The 23,911-nt window shown below is 36.4% G+C and overlaps 1 protein-coding gene across 1 annotated transcript in view; it reads left to right on the forward strand.

The window, feature by feature from the left end:
• The window catches only part of LOC129224542 (organic cation transporter 1-like), a 71,483-nt gene that overhangs the window by 42,310 nt on the left and 5,262 nt on the right, over positions 1–23,911 (forward strand). The window contains exons 6-10 of the mRNA XM_054859017.1: positions 2,223–2,352; positions 11,867–11,982; positions 13,281–13,495; positions 16,096–16,277; positions 18,925–19,088. Of these exons, the coding sequence (XP_054714992.1) occupies positions 2,223–2,352; positions 11,867–11,982; positions 13,281–13,495; positions 16,096–16,277; positions 18,925–19,088 (807 nt within the window). The remainder of the gene's footprint in view (positions 1–2,222; positions 2,353–11,866; positions 11,983–13,280; positions 13,496–16,095; positions 16,278–18,924; positions 19,089–23,911) is intronic.

Consider the following 23,911-nt stretch of genomic DNA (forward strand, 5'->3'; position numbering starts at 1 on the left):
CTTCCCAAACCCGTATCTCGTTTGTAATCCCCGATGACGATGTCCACGACTTTCTCTTCAAAGTATCCGGCATTGGCCCAGAAAGATTAAAAACTTTCCTCGAAATTTATGGATTCATGTTCTTCTCTCCTTGCACATTCATTGCACATTTATTAGAAGATATAGAGACCAGAATCGTGACTCGCCAACTCGTGACTAAGTCATGAAAGAGATTGAGTCAGAAAGAGTTAAGTAGGGGTTTCTTAACAATAGGAGTACATTGCAATGAATATTTTCATTTATTTCATTAGGCCTGTCGAAGCTATTAGGTACTAAATTCAGGGACAAAAATAGCGTTAAGGACCATGGCTAACTTATAGTTTTGCTTTTGCTCCAGGCATTTTAATGCAGAAGCTTTTAAACTTAGTTTCTTTTTTATTTCCTTTTACAAAAAAGGAAGTAGTGTATTCGCGAAAAATTTTTCACTCAAAAATCGACCTTAATTTCCATTTTGCTCACCACCGAATGAATGTTGAGCTTTCTTTTCGAGTCGACCACACGTGGATAAGTGCCTAAGAACGTATAGACACGCGGAATATCCATTTTGACGATTCCGGAGTAAGTTACAGCGAGTTTTCTCGTGACGTCTGTATGTACATATGTATGTATGTGCGTATGTGTGTGAATGTGCATATGTGCGGATGTGCGTATGTATATCACATAACTCGAGAACGGTATGTCCTAGAAAGTTGAAATTTGGTACATAGACTCTTAGTGGGGTCTAGTTGTACACCTCCCTTTTTGGTTGCGTTCGGGTGTTTCTAATGGGGTCTTTTGCCCCTATTTGGGAGGAAATCATTGTTGATTTCGATGTAAACTCAAGTGATGTTAAAATTTGGCGGACACTTGGCGATATATCCCCAGTCTTTTGGTCGCCAAGTTTTGTCACCAACTTGGCGACAAATTTGGCGATTTTTTTTTTAAATCTGGTTTCAATTTGGCAACTGTTGGTGATATTTAGAGAGTAAACTATTGATTCACATTAAAATTACCAATAATGGGAAAAATGGGACATAAAATTGGAGTAAAAAGAAGTCATGTGAAGCACATATCAGCTCGTTTATATTGCATATTGTATTCATTATGTTCATGACTGTGTGATGTTTCACACCAGCAAGGGAAGAAGAAAAAATCTTTCTTAACATAGAACCTGTAACCTGCGCTAAAAGTTCCAAGCTTCAAAGTCCACCATATTCTAATTGTACCAGTTTTCGGAGTTAACAATTCCTTGTTAATTCCAGAATATTGTCTGCAACCGTATAGCTATTTGTGCGTTCATTAAGTTTATCTTCATCTTTTATAACTACAAACTAGCTACGTCGCCCGGCTTCGCACGGTCCACGTCGAAAATAAAATTTATGTCAAACGACGCGTGTTCAACAATCAGGCTTGAACAAAAAAAAAAAAAAAAACACTAAAATTTTTTAAAATACGAAATATAAATGTTTTGCAGTGATTAACAAGAAAATGTCATTGTTAAAACTGGACAAATAAGGACAACGAGCGTTTTGCCCTGAAAAACTCTTTTCAGTTGGATAGTTATTCTACTCGGACTCAGCTTTCCGAGTGTTTTAAGACTCAGGGGTGCCCACAGGGGGGATTATGTCGCAATTTGAGCCATCAAAATGGGGGGGGGGGGGTTTTTAATTTTTTATTAAATTTATTTATCAATCTATTTTTAATTTAAATGATTTATTTTATTTTGTTTATATTTTATTTCATTTATTTATTTAGTTAGTGTGTGGTTGTGAGTGTGTATGTCATTGGTGAAGCACAGAACTTTTCTCATAAAATAATAATAATTAAAAACAAATAAATAAATAAAAAATATTTAAAAAAATTAATTTAAAAAATAATAAAAAAAAATTTTAAAAATTTTTTTAAAAATTAATAAATTAAAAAAGAGAGAGATAAAAAATAAAAAAGGGAAAGAGGGTTGAGAAAAATTGGGGGGGGGGAATTTGTGCCAGTGAACTTGGGAGAGATGGGCACCCCTGTTTAAGACAAACGACAACAGCACAAAATAGAACGTAATTGAAAAACGAAAGAGTATTTTATTTTCGTGAAATAATCCAAAAAAGTTCAACTGAGTGTGTATTATTGTTGAACAGCGAATCTGAATATGAGTCCTTAAAATATTCAAAAAATAGTTCATTAATTTTTTACTTTATTTGTTTAAATAGCTTTCTCCCGGAGTCGCCCCGTTGGCTACTGTCACGTGAGAGATACGGTGAAGCTACTAAAATTATGATGCGCATTGCAGACGCAAATGATAAACCTCAAGATCCCGTGGAGCTTCGACTAAAGTTACAGGTAAGAGAACCTTAAATCGATAAACTGAAAAAAAAAAAAAAAAACTTGAAAGCGTTTCTAACGTCGTATGTCGTTACCACGAACTAGTGGTACCCGCACGGCTTTGCCCGTAATAGAAAAATTAAAAGGTCTATTGGTTTGCCTGTATATTTACAAATAATGTATGGTGAATTTTCTCGCCAATTGGCTTGTGCCCATGTTACGGTTCCACGTTATGATAACTTCGTAATTTACTCGTCCATCTTATAATAATTTTGCTCTTAAAATAGGAATAGAAAAAGAACCACGTCGAATTTTCGAAAATCCGCTTCGAGGTGCACACCCCTTGACACTTGACACCCTCAGAGACCACCCGCACCGACCAATTACTTGGTTTATCGGTTTTAAATGCTCAGATAAATCTGAGCAAGTGGGTCTCTGAGGAACTTTATTTAATTACATAAAAATACAGGAAAAATACATTGTTATCTGTTACAATTTTGATATGCTTTTGACAAAAATTTTGGTAATTTAACATTATTATGTGTAATAAAGTAGACAAAACGAATGCATAAAAGCTTTACAATGATAAATTAAACATAAACCACATTAGAGAGTTGTTGCGTTACAGTAGATAACGTGTTAAAGTGTAGAAAAAACCCTGAATTTAAACGGTATTAACTATTGAAGAAAGAAAAAATGTGTGTATTAATCAACGCCTTGAAACATGAAGCCTTCATTAGACAATAGACTGAAAATTGAGTTAAGAATGATGCAGGTATGACGTTGTGAACAGGCAATTAATATGTTCTTATTGAGCGAAAGACTATGATTACGTCTGATATGCAAATGCGATAATAGTGGACAGAAAAAAATGTAATGTTCCGGAGAACCTAATTTGCTGCAAGAGCAATTAGCAGAATCAGAAAGATTAAATCTGTGAAGATATTGTGGGAATGGTTCATGGCCAGAAAAGAAAATTGTCTCAAACCTACTTTTAATGCGGGGAGAAAAACGAACGGTGGGGAAGAATTCGAAGACTCTTCGTCCAGTATCCGCTTCATTCCTCCTAAATTGCCAGTCATCTAATGTTTGTTTTTTAATGTATGAAATTAGTGAAGATTTTGGAAGAGGAATAGATGAAGAAGGAAACTGCGGGTCGTCAGCTGCAGTTCTTGCTAAGCGATCAGCCAGATCGTTGCCGACGTCCCCAGAATGCCATTTTACCCAATGAATTGAGACAGAAGAATTACCTAATAATGACTGTTGAATATCAGATAGTGATTTATTCCGTTGAAGAGGATTTTTAATTGCTAAGAGAGAAGACTGACTATCCGAAAAAATTTGAATGGAATCAGCGTTAAGTGAATCCGAGAATTTTAATGCTTGATGAATAGCAAATAATTCTGCTTGAAAAATACTATTAACGGGATGAAGTCGGATACTCCAAGACGATGAAAGAGTTTCGCCCTCAAAATAAGCATATGCTGATGCTGTACCGGTGGAAGTGCGAGAACCATCTGTGTATAAGCGATGAAAGGAAAGATTTGTAGAATTGGAATTTATTGAGATTGGATAATCTTTGATTTGTAGATGTGAATTAGAAAACCATTTAGGTGCAGGAGTTTCAAAATCTGAAGGTGAATAAGTAGTTCCATCTAGAATAATCTGATTCTATTCCCATCTTCCAAATCCATACTTTTTCCCTTACTGTTAGTTCTATTGGAGGAATACCAGTCAAGGTTTGCAAAGCGGTGTGCGAGCAAGTTCTGTATGCTCCGGTTATAGTGAGAAGCGTTGAAGAGTTAGCAATTGCTTTTCTAATTTAACTGGTAAACATCTACCCCACAATCCTGCTGCATAAAGTATTGTACTTTCAAAAATTTGAGTGTAAATCAGTCTTCTTTCTGCCATTCGAATCCCCCAGTTTCTACCTGCTAGGCGTTGCAGACAGCTTTGCTTATAGAAAGTTTTGTGCTTAATCCAATCTATGAGGGCATTCCACGTTAGATATTGATTAAAATGTAGGCCAAGATACTTTAAAACTTTTGTTCGTTTAATGAACTTGTCACCCAGACGTAAAATGGGGGACGAACCAGATTGCGAGGAACTTTAAAAGGAAGAGATATAGTTTTGCTTTCTGAAGCTTTGAGATTATGTTCTAGGAGCAAATTATGGAAGATTTTGAGAGAAAAATTGGCATTAGCTTGAAGAAGTTCCCTAGTGCGTCCGTAGACTAAAAGGAGAAAGTCATCAGCGAAGGCTTGCACCTTAGTGTGTTCCGGCCATGGAGCTGATAACAGCGAGGCTGCCACTAAATTCCATAGCTCGGGACCGCTACAAGAACCCTGTGGACAACCTTTTGTTTGTGGAATTTTAAGAAAACCATTTGTGGAATTTATGAAAATGAACCTATTTGAGAGAACGCTAGAAAAAAGATTATAAATTGATGATTCACAGTTAGTTTGAAGCAGATAGAATAAAATTTTGGTCCAGGGCAGGTTGTCGAATGCTGATACAATATCAACTGATATTGCAACCATTAATTCCCCAGAACGAATACCATTTTGAATGTTAGAATTAAAATTAGCAAAAGCATGTTCAGTGGATCTTTTTGGTAAAAAACCATACTGATCTGGATGATGATATCCGTTAAGGGTTAAATAACTTTGGAGCCGAAAAAGCATGACTTTCTCCAAGACTTTCGAGATAGTGGGTAATAGTATAATGGGGCGAAAAGAAGAGAATTCTCTTGGGTCTTTCCCATCTTTAAGGAACAAAATGAGTACGCCTTCTTTGAATAAAGTTGGAAAATGACCTAGAGTATAACAGGTGTTGAATAAATTGCTAATAAAATATGGAAAAGTCTCATGAAAGGTAGTCCAAATAATTGCGTCAAGTCCATCTTTACCCGGCGCTTTCTTTTTGGGAATAATTTTAAATGCATAATCAATTTCTTGTATTGTGAAGGGAGTTGATAATCCATGTGAAATATTTCTATGATTATTTATTGGGATAGCTGAAGAATCTTGAGAGGCTGGATAAAAATGATTTAAAAGATCTTGAAGAAAAGAGTTTTCTGTCTCATTTTGAGGGAATCTTTCTTGCATCTGAACAGGAGTAAAATACTTGCCGAAAGCTATTTTGTATGGTTTCCCAGAAGATTTATTGCTGTTTGTGCAGAAATTTTGCCAAGATTTTCTTTTGGAAAGACGAATTTCTTTTTCATATTTTGCTAATATTTTTTTATAAATATTTTTATAGTAAATGAGCATATTTGGGTCATTGCAGTGTTGAAATCTTCTTCTTGCTGCTCTAGTTTGATTTTTTAGTGAAGAAAGGCCTTCGTGCCACCATGTTGCTGGACTTGCGATTGTAAAATATTTCTTTTTAAATGAGTCATTTGCACATTCTTGTATTATTTGTACTAAAGTAGATACGTAACTATCAAGTTCAGCGGTATTCTGAATTGTTGGTAAGATTGGAATTATTGGTGGTATTTCTTGTTTTAAGCATCTTCTAAATTTAGCTGTGTTGTATGAAGTTTTATACCTAATGAAGCGAGATTTTGAAAAAGCAGCTTGGATTTCAACTATTATATATTTATGATCACTTAGAGAAATTTCTTGACTTACTGACCATAAGATAGGGAGGCGAAAGTTTCTTCCGAACGTTAAATCAGGCCAACCTTTTCCATGTGGAGTCTCAAAAGTCGGAGGAAAATTTCTATTGTTGAATATGTCCAAGTTATGGGTTGCTATGAAATCTAATAATAATTCACCTCTTGATTCGTTATGTGGATACCCACAAGATCTTGATCTAGCATTAAAGTCACCTGAAAGAATTAAAGGTGTTGGAGAAGTTGAAGTTAAGAAATCATCAAGTTCAATCAGAAGTTCTTCAAGAGGTTCCAAAGGAGAGCAATAGGCGGAAATTAAAATTATAGTAGAGTTATTTAGTGAAATTTTTGCTGAAACAAAATCGTAAGAAACAAATGTTACATGCGGAGTAATTTGATTAGTTGCAAAGACAATCGCTGCCCTGCCACTATTGGAAAAAATACTTCCCCAAGATAATGGGATACCCGAAATTTTTGAATTGTGCAAATATGGCTCTTGGACCAGAAAAATATCAATTTTTTCTTCATTTGCGAAAATAGTTAAATTGGAAGTAGGTGCATATGCTCTTTGTAAATTGATTTGAACCAATTTAATTGATGTTTGAGTTGTAGTGTTAAGAAGCGTTGAAGGAGCATGAGAAAATGATGAAAAATCTCTAAAAGTCAAAGGGTTAGAGGAACAATTTGATATCTCACTAGACATAGCAAATATTTTTACGATAGAGAACAACAGCCCTTTGTTAACAAGGGCAATCAGTGGAAGAAGGTGGGTGTTCAATATTGTTATTCGTTTTGTTCCTCTTATTATAAATATGGCAGTTAATACAGCTAGCGTTGTGTGAATCACAATCGTTTACATTATGGGATTCTGAGCAAAATCCACAGTATATGCCCTCTAAAAAGCACTTTGAGGCAATATGGCCATAACCTTGGCACTTGTAACAACGTTTTATTCCAATAAATTCTTTTAAAGAATGAACTCTCCACGAAATGTTGATTTTTGGAAATGACATTATAATATGAAATGCTTGAGGAGTGACTTCTAAGACCCAATTCTCCCTATTTCTTTTTCCACTAAGTTTAAATGAGAATTGAAAATCATCTTCCGTTTCTAGACCATAAGTACGCGAAAAGGCTAAGGCAATTTCCTCCCATTCAGAATCTTTGGACAAATCATAAATGATTATTTTAGGTTTGCGTTTTGATGGAATGCGTACTGTAATTTCTTGAGAAAGTTTTGGATGTTCCATGATTTTTTGCTTTAGAAAATTCAAATCACGAATCGACGGAACATCAATGGCAAGTCCTCCTTTACCAATAAACCTGACTCGATTGATAGAAATTCCATCTTTTGAGGGGTTGTAGCTGGATTCTAAAGTATTTCTCAAATCAGTAGATCGTGGGTTTTGTTTCGTACTCGCAGGATATAATAGCAGTGTGTGTTCTTCTACGTGAGTTACTTGTGCGTAGCTTGGCTTTTGCATCGGAACTGTAATATCGTGATTCAGATTAGAATGCACATTAGTGTGTTCAAGTATAGGGAAATCAGTTTTAGAACGTGGGAATGATCTTGGATCTTGATTCCCTTCTGGTTCTGTTTGCACTGAAACTGGAGAGTTCAACAGAGGTTCGATACTATCATTCATTCCTACTCGAGACTTTTCTTGTTCATGAAGCCTTTTTTTTATTAATTCAACAACTAAGAGGGATGTTTTCTGTAGTTCTTGGCTCGTAAAAAACCTATTTCTCTGGTCTTTTCCAGTTATTAATTCTCTTAGAAACTGTATTAAATCGTCGTTAGGACTATCGGGCGACAGATAATTCTCAGTAGGACGGCAATTTTTGTGAAATTGTTCTGAAAATGGACCAATCAAATTGTTAGCATTCTGTGATTACAGGACCTCTATCACTTGGTCCGATGAAGTAATTGACGAGAAGCTAGTATTGCTAAGATTATACCTCTTTGTTGGAGTATCCATAATTTTAGCTTTGCCATTCACTTTTCCCAAAGATTGAGGTACTGATTCAATATCTGAAATAACATGCGCTGGATCAAGAGGAGTTTTGACGCGATTATTTTCATCCATTATTAGCACTAGTTATTATAAATCGAGTACAAATTGTGTTATTTACTGGTTAAGCCTAATATCAATTAACAGTTATTTATTGTTTTTTGAAATATTGTTGTAAAATAAAATGGCAACGAAAATTAGTCATAACATTTAGCACTGGTCACGTGGTATTAAAAGTAATAACTATGCCAAGTAAAATATTTTAACAATGTAACTGGTTCAGAAATTGGCGTTTCAAATACCGAGAGCTAAATCACTCTAGACTTATTATAAAGCAACAGTATCGCCAACAATATGGCGTTCTAAGGATATTTAAATTGAAGTTCAAAACCAAATGCTGAGTTTTTAACGGAGAAACAAGTTCAATAAATGAAAATATATGTAATTTTTACTCCTTTACTCCGTGAGGTTCCAAGAGCGTTGAAGACGATGGTCGGGAATCACTGAAAGGAGAAATGCATCTTGAGATGAAATCAGTGATGGCGCAATCGTTTACCAAAGTTGACAACATTTCTTTTTGATGTAAGATGTTTCCCGATTTCCCTTGGAATGTCCAGTAATTCTTCGTATCTTCAAAAAGCTACAGTTCAGGCTCCCTTTAACGCTATTCGTTTGATGATTTGCTCAAAAGAGACGATTATATGGCTTATTTGATGCTCCAATGCTTATGAAGCGACACTGCTATGTCATTTCCGTATTGATAAATTAGCAAAACTCTAGAACTTGAATTGGTTGGTTAAGCTCGGCACATGAACACTCAAATTAAAGCTCTAATTAAGCACTTTAAGAGGAAAAAAGAACCAGCTCTCTAGTTGGATTATTTCCGGCTTTGTGGTAAAATGAAGTCGGAGCAATACATGGAGCGTCCAACACATACGGATTCAAAATGGCGTCCCGAGGTGCACACCCCCATGCCACAAACTAACTTTGTGCCAGTTTTCATGAAAATCGGCCGAACGGTCTAGGCGCTATGCGCGTCACAGAGATCCTGACAGACAGAGAGACTTTCAGTTTTATTATTAGTACTAGCCTGCGTGCCCGGCGTTGCACGGGCTACTTAAAAAATGAAAGAGATGTCCAATTGATGTTTTTGTATTACTCTGACATCAGTTTCTAAAGCGCTAAGAAGTAAATAAATACGCGTAATGCAAGGTTTGTAAAACACCAGTAGAGCATATTTTTGTCAAAATTCTCTTTAACGTTAATCATAGTTATCAATGATACAAGTTATGAGTATTTTCAATTAGCACAAAAGATGAAAATATATGCATTATCAACTATAATCTCTGGTCACTTTAAACTGAATTAAATCTGATAGACTATATCTGAAATATTTATGTACAATTACGATCATCTTTTTACATAAAATGACACACACATTTTGATTGATTATGTGAAACTAAAGCACCAAGACTAAATAAATACCAATAAGCATTAATTAAATACCAAGTCATCAGATTCCAAGATAGCTTTAGTTAAAATCCTTAAAAACAATTTTTTTGTTCAACTCTGTTTCACTTAAAGAAATCCAAACAATCTTGATTTAACATGTTCTTTTAACGATACAAACTGTATTTCAAAAATAGAAACAGGAAAGAAAAAGAAAGTTATTGCAATTCGAAAACTCACCCATGTAACGGGAAAAAATTCAACAAAATAAACATAATTAGTCGCACATCCTAAATGTATCAAAATATGAGGCCGGTGAATGATAAACTTACACTACAATCAATAAACATAGCTAAAGAAACAACTTTTATATGAGGAAAAGAGTTAAGAACGTTGAATGTAAAAAATAAAAAAAGGACAGACGATAAAATAAAGGCTATATCCGAATAGAACAACCAATTTTAAACTAATTTGAAATGAAATTCTGGATGGAAACGTTGTTTTAAGATTTGGACAGCAGCCAAAAAAATCTCTTTTAAAACAATTATTAGAATTTTATTTGCTCATACGCAAAATGGCAACAGGAAAGAAATAAAAATTCCTGAATAACGTTATGTTAATTAACGTCTTAATTAATATCTCCGCTAATTAAAGTCGTACAATTACGAGATTAGTTCTATTGTTTTCTTTGGAAAATTTCGAATTTAACGGTATCTCGTTCGACTCTCGATTCGCAGCGGTTCTCGAGGAGATCGATCTTCAGACAGACAGACAGACGGACGCGAACAGATTTTAATATTATAGTGGATGGATAATAAAGAAGTTCATTTCTTTTTTCATTCATTTATTTATTTGTCCATTTAAGAAAAATTTTTAATAATCAAATGGAAAATTATTCTTTAAAAATGCTTTGATTATTGCCATTTGTTAAAATTTGTTTGTTGTGTTGAAAGAAATACCGGTTTGCTTCTCTAATAACAGTAACTGTCCAGCATAAACGTTCCTTCTTTTCCTCCCTGAGCAGAAATTCCACATCTTTTGCAATGAAAAAGACAAGACTACTATTTTTGTACCCCGAATCGCTAGTCCTCAGTTTTTATTATTGTGAGTTTCCTTCTAACGTTGATTTTGATATTTGACAGCTGAAATGTATTTGAAGTTATTTTTTCAAAGAGAATTTCCGTATACATACTCGACGATTTTTGGTTATGAACTTACTATAGAACCGAAATATTAATACAGGATGATCGGACAATGTGTAGCCAAATTTTGAGGGGATTAAAGGAGACGTTAACAAGCAAGAATCGCACATGTATGGTCGCAAAAGCAATTTTGACGCGCTACATGCACACAAAGCCTAAAACTGACGGATGCGAAACAGGTCACAAATGGGGTCGTTTCCAAAATTTTAAAAGTATTTTTTTCTGAAAGACGATGCTTAAAAGACATAGGATCTGACCATTTTTTAAATAATTTATTTCATTTTAATGTTTATAAAAAATTACTTAAATTGGTGCGCTTTCATTGTTTACACTTCTGTCGTGTGACATCACAAATAATGAAAGGCCATTCAATGTTGCCATTCACGGAACAAAATATTTAATTAGCATCTTTACTCACGTGTATTGGCAACGATAGGGTTGATAGCAAGCGTTGAGCGCAATTTTAATTCGCTGCTTGATTATCATAACGTGGAAACGTAGTAGAAAGATGCGCCAAATTGCATCATTTGTGACGTCATGAAGACCACGCCTTGTTTTGAGAATCGGACATTTAAAAAAATTAATTAAAAAAAAAACTATTGGGAAAATGAAAGTATTTTTGGGTCCATGTAATTTTTTTTTGCTCATTCTATCCATTTCAATGACTAAAAGTAGTACTTTGACTGAAGGAAACCACCCCATTATAATTATTGGAACAAAGACAATTTTACTCTAGATAATATTTTTTATGAAAGATTTAAATGTTTAAATTTGCGACCTGTAGCTGTAATACACCGGTCGCAACGACAATGATCGACGAAAACTTCCAGATTGGCGACGGTCGGTGCGTTGTTTTTGCCACTCATGTAATACAGCTGTCGTATAAAGTCTTCGCTGTCTGATCTTTTTCAAGTATGAATTTAACAAACTTAAAGTATTGATTTGAGGTTTTGAAAATATCGATATGAGCTTTTCAAATAATGGATTTCAGCTTTTCGAAGTACGGATTTGAGCTTTCCAAGGTATGGATTTGAGCTTTTCAAAATATCGATATGATCTTTTCAAATTAATGATTTCAGTTTTTCGAAGTACGGATTTGAACTTTTCAAGTTGTGGATTTGAGCTTTTCAAAATATCGATATGAGCTTTTCAAATTATGGATTTCAGCTTTTCGAAGTACGGATTTGAGCTTTTCAATGTGTGGATTTGAGCTTTTTAAAGTATGATATGAACTTTTACTTTCTCATTTACAGAAACTAGGCGAGCGAATCAAGAAAGAGAAGAGTCTTGGTGAAGTGAGCAATTCGTGCGCCGATTTCCTCCGATACCCTAACTTGAGGAAGAAATTCTTCATCGTCACGTTCTGTTGGTGAGTGCAAATTCTTTGAAACAGTGAGCTTTAAGCAATTCTTAATGCATGTACACTGTATAGAGTGAACAAAATCAAAGTCACTCTCTCAAAATTTCGTTTCAAAAGAACCACTGGTGTAATTTGAACTAAAAATTTTTGAAAAATGGGGTAAATTGTATGGAATACAAAAAAAATCTAAAATTTATGAGCCTTTGAATAAAGTATCGCACTGTGGAGAGCTGGTGATGTTTTTGAGCAATCACGATTGCTTATTGTTCTCATTTGACTGTTTTTGGCGTTATGCTGATTTTATTTTCCCGCCAGCACCACCGTCGCGTCGACCGGCCTCACGATGCTACTCCTCTTGCGAAAACCGTGTCCAGGTTGCGTCCATATCCTACACGCACGCATACGATTACATACACACACCTACACACACGCATACATACACACATATACACACACACACACACACACCTATACACTCATGCCTGAACACAAACACAAACACACATGCCTACATACACACACACATACGCCTACACAAACACACACGCGCATATATACACACACACCCTCGTGATTGCGAAAAACATAATTTGAATTCAAGATGCCAAAAATTCAAAATTAATATTTTTTTTTTTTTTTTTTTGCGAGAACTGCGAATATGCGGTTAGTACGAGTAGAAGATTTAAAGGAATTTCGATTGTCAAAAATGATGGGAAAAGTCTGGTAAAATGTCTACTAAAAAGTCGGAACAAAGTGATTAAAAAATTCAAAGAGACAGGTTCTTTTGGAATGAAATCTGGAAAAGGAAAAATTCGATTGCGTCGATATCATTAGAAGATGTGGCTACATCCCTATACTAAGGATATTTTTCTTATGCTAGAGTTTCCCATTTTTTCAAATTTATTCAGACCAAATTTGAAGTTCTTCTGGACAGTGACGTTCTTTTTATGCAGCATATTGAAAATGGGATATCAATCATAATCACCATGTAGTCTGTCTCTTGTTGTGGTAACAAAAAGATGTAAAATTAATACATAAAATAATTGATTTCACACTGAGTTCTTGTATTTTGTTTTAAAAATGAATATTTAATTAATGCAATAAAAGAAGAAAAATCAATGTCAAAGACTTGAAAACTGTGATACACAGAAAGAAGGAATGGTCTCGTCTTCTTGAGAAAGCCAGGGTCCACCCAGGACTATGGAGCTACTACTGATAATGAATAAATAAAAAAAAAATGTTAATCCGGCTTAGCAAGCATTTAGAGCTCAACTACAGAATACTTACCTTAACCTCATATTTTTCAGGGTGGCTGATGTGACGGCCTACTACGGCCTGCAGATCAACGTGTCCCACCTGGCCGGGGATCCTTTCCTCAACTTCTTCCTCCTCGCCCTGGTGGAAGTGCCAGGGCTCATCTGCGGATGGGCCTTCATGGAAGGTCTGGGTCGCAGGTGGTGCTCCGTCTCCGCCCTTGCACTCACCGGATTGGCCTGTCTCGTACCGGTCGTCGTTCCCGCAGGTGAGGTTTGATGACTCCTTTCCTTACACATACCTCTTACACCTTCCACCTTCCCTTACATCTTACACCTTCCTTCCACCTTCCACCTTTCCTCTTCTTCATTTCTCTCCCTTCTGGATGAAAGTTCCTATTTTCCTTACTCCTCCTTCCGAAGAGAAAGGGTTCCTTCCTTCCTTTGCTTCCTACTGCAGGGACGAGCTCCTTTCGTTCTTACTCTTCCTTCCGGAAGGACGGAGTCTTTTTTTCTTCATTCTTAATGCCGAAGGGAAAGAGTTTCTTTCTTCTTACTCCTCTTTCCGGGGGAGGAGAAGTTCCTATTTTCCTTACACTTCCTTCCGAGGAGAGAAAGGGTTCCTTCCTTCCTTCCGAAAGGACGACTATCAACTATCAAAGGGACCTCTTGTCCTCAAACTATGAAGGACTGCGTGCCAGGCACTTTGCCTTCAGAAGACAACATCGTAGATGGTGGTGTCATCTATGGACAGTTTGAGAATTTAGAACCAGGCCAGGAACCGAATAACTTTCTGGTCTGGCACCTCCACAGGTATCGTTTCAATTGGAGGACATTGTGACCACGAGCATATTTAACGTCGCCCAGTCATCATTAATGACGACGGTGGATCTTCGACCAGCGAGGATCGAACCTCGAGACCCTCCGGCCCCAAGTCCAATGCCTTACCGATCAGGCCACCACCCACCACGGCCCTCGGAAGGACGAGTTCCTTTCTTGTACTCTTCCTTCCAGAGGGACGGAGCTCCTTTCTTCTTTATTTTTCCTGTCGAAGAGAAAGAGTTCTTTTCTTCCTTACTCTTCCTTCCGGAGGTAAGGATTTCATTTTTTCCTTACTCTCCCTTCCAAAACAAATGCAATACTTTGACATGTTTGTGCTTTATTAACGTTGTTTGTATCTTCTTATTTTGTGTCTGTTTAATTTGTCACATTTCTTAGAAAATTTGCAGAACTCCTTCCTTTATTTGTATTGTTTTCTTCTTACACTTTTAGTTCCCTTCGTTCATTTCGTCTAATTGAGTCAATAATAATAATTTGACTACTTTCTGGGTTTGTAGGCAGAGATTCATCCGAGATGTGCCTGGCTGACTTCGGACTTGTGACCATTTTGAAGTGGCTTAAGAGGTGCCAAGGGAAACGTCAGACATAAACAGCCGATATAGTCCACAGCCCATGAGCCCGAAGTGTACAACGTGTCCATGAAATTTCTAGATCATTTTGAATATAAGTACCAAAAATACTAATTGATGAAATGAAACGCAGTTTTCGGTAAAACAATTGAACTCTGAAAGTTTTTTTTGGAACTAATTGTCTGAAGTACATAACACTATATTCAGTAAGTCACTGCCCTATAGCCAGGGCTATGGCAGAAATACATGAAATACACCGCCAGCTCAGTCAATTTCAGCCGAGGACTGCCTGTCTTGGGCTTCCTTAGAGGTTTTCCACCTCCAGCTCAGTCACTCTTATGCCGGACTGATGAGTGCTAATTAGCACGAAACTGCAGTCGTCGGCTGGAATTGACTGAGCTGGCGGTGTATTTCATGTATTTCTGCCATAGCCCTGGCTATAGGGCGGTAACTTACTGAATATACCTGCCTTGCCTTCAATCTTCGAGTTGAACCGAACCATTGCTTCGTTCACTCGTCTAGCCAGTGCTAATTCTGTATTAGCTACCAGTTTGTTTGGCACTCTTGGCTTCCTTAGAGGTTTTCCACCTCCAGCTCAGTCACTCTTATACCAGGCTGATGAGTGCTAATAAGCAGGAAACTGCAATCCTCGACTGGAATTGACTGAGCTGGCGGTGTATTTCATACATAGCACTAGTTACTAGTCAGTTGACCCAAGAAAAGAGAACGGCAACTGAACATGAAAAAGCGCAGTCTGTATGGTGATTAACCGAAACAAAGTCACTGATAAGAATTGAAAGAAATTTTTGCTGGATGTACCATGAAAATCCCACCGAGTGTCACACTTGGAAGATCTTTATGAACAAAAATTTCTTTGCACCGTTTCTGGGATTTTCTTTCGGCTAACCACGATACACACTGTGCTTTCTCCTCTGTTTCTGAGATCAATTGAATAGCAACAAGCTCTATCTACTTTGAGTTCAATTGACTAGCAATAAGCTCTATCTACTTTGAGCTCAATTGGCTAGCAACAAGCTCTATCTCTTTCAGGCAATGGATATCAGAAAAAACTTCTTGAGTTGCAATTATTTTACAGCAGACTGTGTTTCATTGCACTAGTTAATCTTTTGTTATTACTGATGCTTCTCGGACACGCTGTAGTTATTACTGTTGCCAGCCGTGCAATACTCGGTGTTTACATGCAATTAGTCTGGCTTCGGCACTTACAGCCTAATAAAGTTTTTGCACTCATAAGCGCAATATAGTAAAATCCCATTACAACGAGCTTCGAGGAACCACAAGTTTTATTCGTTGTAATTAAATTCAAGCAAAGTAATCACGAAATAAATGCAACTGAACATTTATTTCTTTTTATTTTTCATTCGCTGCAATGAGATTTTGTTGTGCAACCAACCGACTAAATGCCTGTTTTGAATGAAGCCTTACTTTTAATTTTTTAGGAATTCCGTACGTGGCCGTGGTGTCCTCTCTAGTGGGCAAATTCGGTTCTTCGGCAGCCTTCATGGCCGTCTACCAGCAAAGCTCCGAGCTCTATCCAACCACCGTTCGAGCCATCGGAATGGGGGTCAGCGGAACTTTTGCCGGATTGGCCAACATTATCGTGCCCTACATTGTCTTCCTGGTGAGTATCAGCCGATTTGTAAAAGGACACCAGCTAAAATTATTCCTTAATAATGTAGTGGGATGTATTCTATCCATAAGATGTAGAAGGGCAAAATTCCATTTTAATAAATCTATCAGTTGTTGCCCGAAATATCCTACAAAGATCCCAAGTATGTAAAACAAAGCGTCCGAAAAGTCCTTGGCACATTTTGAAAGAAATTTAACGTAGCAGCAAATTGTCGAATGAATATGCAATTTGCGTCATAATACTACCCTATAAATACTTCACTGGTTCAAGACTTTCTAATGAAATCGTAAAAAGAAAAAAAAAAATAAAAAGTGTAATCTTTATGTATAAAAGTTGCTGTATGTGACTCTCTATTTATCTATGTCATCGATATTTTCGATGAACGGCCAAAAACAAAGCATCAAACCAGGTATCGATACATTTGTAATTTTCTTGGCTACATGTTTAGCTATTTTGGCAAGCTGTGCGACTTTCATTAGCGGAGATATTAATTAAAAACGATTAAACCCCTAAATCTTTATCTTGGCGGTTCTTCTTTGGAACAATTTTCCATTCTTTCGGAACACTTTTCTCTGCAATATTCCTTATGATGATACCCTTCATTCTGGCAAGCAGCCAAGCGCAAGTCGCTCACAGAGCGAAGATTTTTTTTTTTTTTTTTTCTCTATTTTTCTGCTTAAAGCGGAAGTTGTACCAACGCAGGCGATGTGTTTTTTGATGCGATAATTTTTCATCTTTTCCTTTGAAGGGATGTAGTTTACGTCATTTAAATTTATTTCGCTAAGCGAAGCCAAAGGAAGTACAGTGGCGAAGGCGCTGTACTTTAGTACTTCGGAAGAACAGAGTTGTGCACCAATCCACCGGAGGCGTATTGTTTGAGCCGCCGAAGGCGGCGAGGTTGAGTCTGCCGCCACAGGTAATGTATTGATTAATGTTAATGTAATTGATTAGAAACTTCATGGATGACTATGACAGCTCCAGAAGCATCAACGTAACCATGTTTAATGAGAAGGCAGAATTGCAAGTACGAAAAGCCTTGCAAAGCTGCAGCTAGTCAGAAACTTATTCGTTCTCATAAAACTTAGTCAATCTGGACGACCCGCAATCGAACTACAGTGTAAAAACGATTCAGAAACGTTCCTAGAAAGTAATGGGCAGCTGATGTGTTCAATCTCTGCCAGTAACATATCTTGCAAAAACCAGGAACGTTTTCTGCTAAAAGAAAGTAGCCTTCCTGAAATTATCCTTGCACCTTTCTGAAGAATTTGGAACTCTCCTCGGTCAAAGTCAGTCTGAAACTTTCAAAGGAAATGAGGTATGTCTAATGTAATTGATCAGAACCTTCATGGATGACTATGACAGCTCCAGAAGCATCAACGGTAACCATGGAAAATGAGAAGGCAGAATTGCAAGTACGAAAAGCCTTGCAAAGCTTCAGCTAGCCAGTGACTTGATTGCTCTCATTGAGCTTTTGTCACTCTGGACGGGCCGTAAGCTAACTAAAACTTACGAGGGGGGACCCAAAAATAACCGGATTTTTGTTCTAAAATATTTATATATTAGTTTATTCACAAAATTTCTTTAGTATCCTTCAAAGTGTTCAACCTTAGATGCAATACACTTGTTAATTCTTTTTTTCCCACTGTTAGAAGCTTCCCTGGAACTATTTAACTTTGACCATGTCCAGTGCCCGTTGCGAAGCAGTTTTTACAGCCTCTACATCACCAAAACGATTCACTTTCAAAATCTTCTTCATCCTCGGGAACAGAAAAGGCTCACAAGGAGCTAGGTCTGGCGAATACGGGGGTCGAGGAACGACTAGCCACACTTTAGAGGCCAAGTAGCGGTTAATAGTGGAGGCTGTGTATGGGAGCGCTGTCTAGGAAGAAAGAACCATTCTTCCGATCGCCCGCGCGAGCTCCAACTCAATCTTGTTTCTTCTAAAACTTCGTCAATAGTAAAACGACGACTTTCGTTCATTTTTTGGCAGATTTTTTCTATGTTTTTAGCATTTTGAGACGTTGAAAGACTCTCAGAGCGAGCATGATCTTCAACATTCATGCTACCACGTTTAAAGCGGGTAAACTACTCAAAAACTTGTGTACGGTTCATAGCATCGTTCTTGAAAGCTTGTTGAAGCATTTGGTAAGCTATTCCGTTGCCGACTTTTCAAGCAGGAAGCAAATTTTCATGCTTACAGTTTGTTCTTTTAAATCTGCCATAACGAGTTCGCAGGTGGAAAGCAACAACACCTGAGAAAACCAACACTACGATCAGATGTTATCAACTAAACTGACACCACTTGCACAGCTGGTTTGTGAAGGTCTAAGTGAACCATCTAGCTGGAGAACGCTCTACTACATCTAGGATTGGCATCGCATCATTAGTCCGGTTTCTATTGGATCCCCCCACGTACATACTTATTTTACACGCTTAGTCAATCTTTAAACCAGTAACTAAAAATATTTTTCACAGCAGTGAAAAGCCTACATTCGTGTAGCTATTCAGGAAACTTTATTGCAAAGATTTTACGGGGAAATAGATGAAAACTTGTGAAATCTCGAAACGTTACACGGAAATAATCAGAGACGTTTCGAAATTTTTCTAGTGCTCCTAATGAGCTAATTCTCTTCTTCAGGCATTCATCGGAAAGTACATTCCGTTCTTGATCATGGGGCTGATGTGTCTGCTAGCTGCTGTCGCTGCCAGCTTCCTACCAGAAACCCTGAACGAAATTTTGCCGCAGACGATAGGAGACGCTGAAGCCTTTGGAAAGGACCAAGTATTCTTTTCTTGCAGCAAGTAAGGAAAATGCTCAGTTGAAATATATATATATATATATATATATATATATATATATATATATATATATATATATATATATATATATATATATATATATATATATATATATATATATATATATATATATATATATATATATATATATATATATTAGGGTGGTCCTTATTTATATGGGAAAAAAATATTTCGGAATTCAACAAGTGACGCCCCCTAGTTTTGTGACACTATAATAAAAAGTAATCGGTGCAAAATTTGAACTCGATCGGTCAATAATAACACGTGCCCCTAGGACGTTGAACTTTAACACTTTTGATAATTTTCCCACAAATCTTCGAGTCTTTACTTCAGATCCCGTACATCGTTTCTCCTATGTTTTGCAAAATATTTTTACAGCGAGGTCAGGGGCGGCATCTCAGCATTTCATTTGGGGGGTCGAGTTTCTTAAATATGTATTACCACAATGCGATACCAAACACATATTAGCTAACGGGAAGTGGTCATAAAATTGATTTAATATGAATGAAAATTAGTGTTTAGAAACAATTAAAATTTTGATTCATTTTCTAATAAGTTATCATACAAAACATCTCGATACTAAAAGTTTTATACCTTTTGGAAAAGTTTTAATGCATGATTTTTGGAATTCGGAAGAGCAGGGAATCGTGTTACTAATCTATTGGTGCCTAGTGTTGTGCTGTTTTATCTTGTCAGTACAGCTAAATAGAAAACTTTTTTTTTTCGCTCATTGTGCTTCGAAAATAATTCTCTAACCTCCTGGGACATAAAAAAATATTTCTCTACTAGCTGAGCTGATTAGAATAGTTAAAAAATAATTGAAGTAACAAAGTTATGTATGAAAACACTTTTTATATCTTGCTCCAGGGGCGCCGACTTGCAAAAATCATTGGGGGGGCTGGCCCAGTCATCACCGGGGGTTTAGGGGGTTATGTAATCCCATGGAGGTCCCCCCCCCCCAAATAAAGGTCGATTGTTGTGCCTTGAAAATGCCAATTTACATATTTTCTGGTGTGTATAATTTAAAAAACAAACAGTATGTGGCATGGCGTTTTCAAAGTAAAACAATCCAAAAATTGGTATACAAATTTTTCTGGTTCAACTAGATCATGTCACTTGTCTTAGTAAGAGACATTTTTTTGTTCTATTTTATGGGGAGTCATGCAGTGCCGTAGCTAGGCATGGAAAAGGTAGGGCGCTTGACTTGCATTGAAGGGCACTGCCAGAGACGCCGACTTAAAAAATATCGGGGAAAAGGGGGCATGCCGCAGGAAATTTTCTAAATTTGAGATGAAAAATAGTGAGTTTTAAAGTTTTTTTAAAATCATAGAATCAACATTAGAACCTCGAAAACTCGACAAGCCCGACACATATTTTTTGGCTTCGAAAAACGGAAGAAATAAATACAAACACACACACAGTATTTTTGTAAAAAGGAAATTTAATTTACGCATGCTTTTTAAGACCAGTTGTTTTTACATTAGTGACATCGGCTAACATATTCAAGTGTAAACGCAGTCTCTCATTGTCTAGGTCATTTTTGAAAAACTCAGTTGATTTTTCAAAATGTTCTCTTCTCTTTCACCTCTGTTTAATAAAAGCAAGCACTCTTGTTCAACTGCAATGACCTGTGTGCGTCCAGTTGATGTAAATCGCCCAATAATGCAAAATTGCACCATTTTACAAACCTCAATGTATATTGCCTTGTAGTACAGTCAACTCCCGTCTTACGCGAGGGATACATTCCAAGATCTCTCGCGTAGGTCGAATTTTCGCGTTGTGGATAAGGGTATGTGTAAAATTTTTTATAAACGTACCCAATTATTTTAGACACTTGTAATCACCCCCTCAAACTGTTAAAAACCATCTCTTAACTAACTGTACATTACTGTCTCTTACATAAAGAACTGAATGTTTACTTGTATTTAAAAAAAACGTTTTATTCAACATAAAATACTGCTACGATGTACAAAATCAATGATTAATGGGAAAGAAAGAAAAAATAAACCGGTATACGGTAGACACAGTATATAGTAAGAAAAGCAAATGCATCTTTAGTTGTACTGTACAGTCGATCAATTAATGATATTCGTACACAATACATGAGCAGTTTCCATTTTCATAAATTTTTGCAAGACACTACTCGGTGAATTTTTACGGATTTCCTTTTCTTGACTTGTAATTGTATGTACGGAAGAATCACTCATACCTACTTCTCGTGCTACCTTCAACGCATTTTTTAGTTGACCATCATCTTTTCAAGAAGCTCTAGCTTTTCTTTAATTGTCATGAAACTTTCTCTTTTTATCTTCACAAACTTTAGATGAAACAGCGCTCTTAGGTGTCATTATATTTCATTAACTTTCGCATTTAAAATGAAAAGGGAACTTCAACTCTCAGCGATGGTAAAAGGATAAAGATACATTCATGAGAAAAAAAAAATTTAGTAGCCAATAGCAAAGCTGATACGAACACACCACGATTCCCTTCCGAGAATTTTCGTGTTGCGGTGAGGAATTCGCGTTAGGTCTGAATACTGGAGAAAAAATCGTGTTATAGCTATTTCGCATAAGTAGTGCGAGTCAAATGTTTTCCTTTGGGATTTTGAAAGTGTGCGGTGAGCTGCCTTCATTGTTTTCATACTTCTTTGGTACACGTCGATTCCGAGGAAGGGAAGGATCATCATTTTGTGAAGGTTTTCTTTTAAACACGATTCCCAAAAGTATTCAAAACTATCACGCCTCCCATTTTATATACAAATCAAACTCTCATATATATTTTTCCAGATCAGCAACACTTAGGTGAGCGCGCCGCAGCGCTGCCCACCGGCAACAGACTTGACCCGTAAGTTCGCGCACTGGGACAAATTTTTACAGTACTGGCAGCACTGTAACACTATCATCATTCGCACCACTCGTTTTCAGTTAACCTGCTTACACAACCGTAATAATTATTTGTTTTAACTCATTACTGAATATATTTTACAAGGTAAACTATCTTCAAACAAGGAAAATAACAGATAAATTTATGAGTTTAGAAAGCATAATGTAACTTATAATTTTCTTGATTTATTGGGGGGGCTCTGCCCCCTCAAAAATATTTTTGAGGGGGCTCGGGCCCCCTCAAGCCCCATGGAGTCGGCGCCACTGTCTTGCTCTTCTAAATAAATCACCCAGGCATCTTCAAAAATTGAGAGGAGCTTAAATTTTCATCATTGAATAATCTCTTCTCTTCGGCGCTCCCAACTTCAATGAGATGTCATATGCCTCCAGAACTGTTATTCACTATTCCAGACTGATGAGTACATAACAAGGACGAAACTGCAGTCTCTGGATGTGATAACCGGTCTGTCAGTATATTGCTTGTATATTTTGTGCCTCATGCTAAAAATTTTACTCATAATTGAAACATTTTATTTTTTGTTTTCAAAATCCAATAGAGATAATATAGAGCCAACCATACAGAAAAATAATTATCATCAAATCTTGTGTTAATTTCATTCGAAACTTAATATATTACGTCATACAAAATATTAAAAAATCAATGTTTGACTTCACATCATCATGTGGATTTTTGTCACTTTTTTTTGGTTCGGAGGAAAAAAATTTTTGAACATTTCACGTTTGATTGAAATATACATGTATATAAAATCTATTTTCAGTTTCAGTTGTAGATTGAACTGTGGCTTGAATAGTCCGAAAATTAAGGGTAGCGGATTGACGATGGTTTGATGTAGAGTAGAGCATTTTTCAAAAACTTTCCTCAATGCAAACAAATTGAATAAAAATTCAAAGGAATTCATACATGCTAAAGGGCATGAGCGTTTTCATCATTGAAAGAATCGTTTATCAATACTTCTTCCAGTCGTCAAATCACTGCTTTAAAGTTATAGAGAATTGTTTTTATGGTTTTAACTCTCTTGGAGACCCTCTTGTGTCACGCCGAGATTATATAAATAAAAATCCCATAAAAGATAATCGTTGATATGTTTTTTTTTAATTCAATAATCACATGCATTTTTAAGAAATTTCTATGAAAGCATATAATGCATTGAGCAGCTGAAACGTGTTTCTATCAGAAGAAAGCGATGAACACTCATCAAATAAATATACACTTAAAAAATGAGAGTAAAAGTGAATGTAAAATATCAAGGGAATTTCCTTGTGAAAATCATACAGCCACACCACTTTGCACGGGCATCTCATATTGGTCATACCATTATTACACTGGGCACACAAGTATGAAATATTTAGCCTATATGAGGAAATGTCTTCTTTAGTTAAAATAAGCCATGGTTCACTATCAGTTTTCTATGTTCTGAAAAGGCCGGAAAATACTTCAAGAATTTCTAAGTAATCAGCCAAATAACGAAAAACACTTTTTCTAGTCTGGGAATGTGTCGAGTTTCATCAAATAATTACTGAGAACCAGCGAGATTTTTTTTATGAACATTGATTTCTGACTGACATAAATTGAATTCACCCATTTTCTATCATTCTGCTCAAAAAATTTGGGGGAGCGACCGCCCCCTCTTGACCCCCCTATTTGCCGCCCCTGAGCGAGGTAGCACTAAAATTAATCTTTTTAATTATTTCATATCGTCTAAAGATTTTACATTAAATAAGAATGAAATATTGCTTTAGAAACTTTACCTTAATCGTACGCTTTTCTCAATGTATCTCAATTGTGTGCATTTTTTTCCCGATGGTCTTGGAGTGTCTGTAAAAAACTAAATTGCTTTTGTGACTCATATTTGGTAAATTGATTGTGAAATTCTTCGATTAATTGTGCTCCTTTTTCAGTTG

Source organism: Uloborus diversus, chromosome 6 (assembly GCF_026930045.1).
Source record: "Uloborus diversus isolate 005 chromosome 6, Udiv.v.3.1, whole genome shotgun sequence".
Lineage (NCBI taxonomy): Eukaryota > Metazoa > Arthropoda > Arachnida > Araneae > Uloboridae > Uloborus > Uloborus diversus.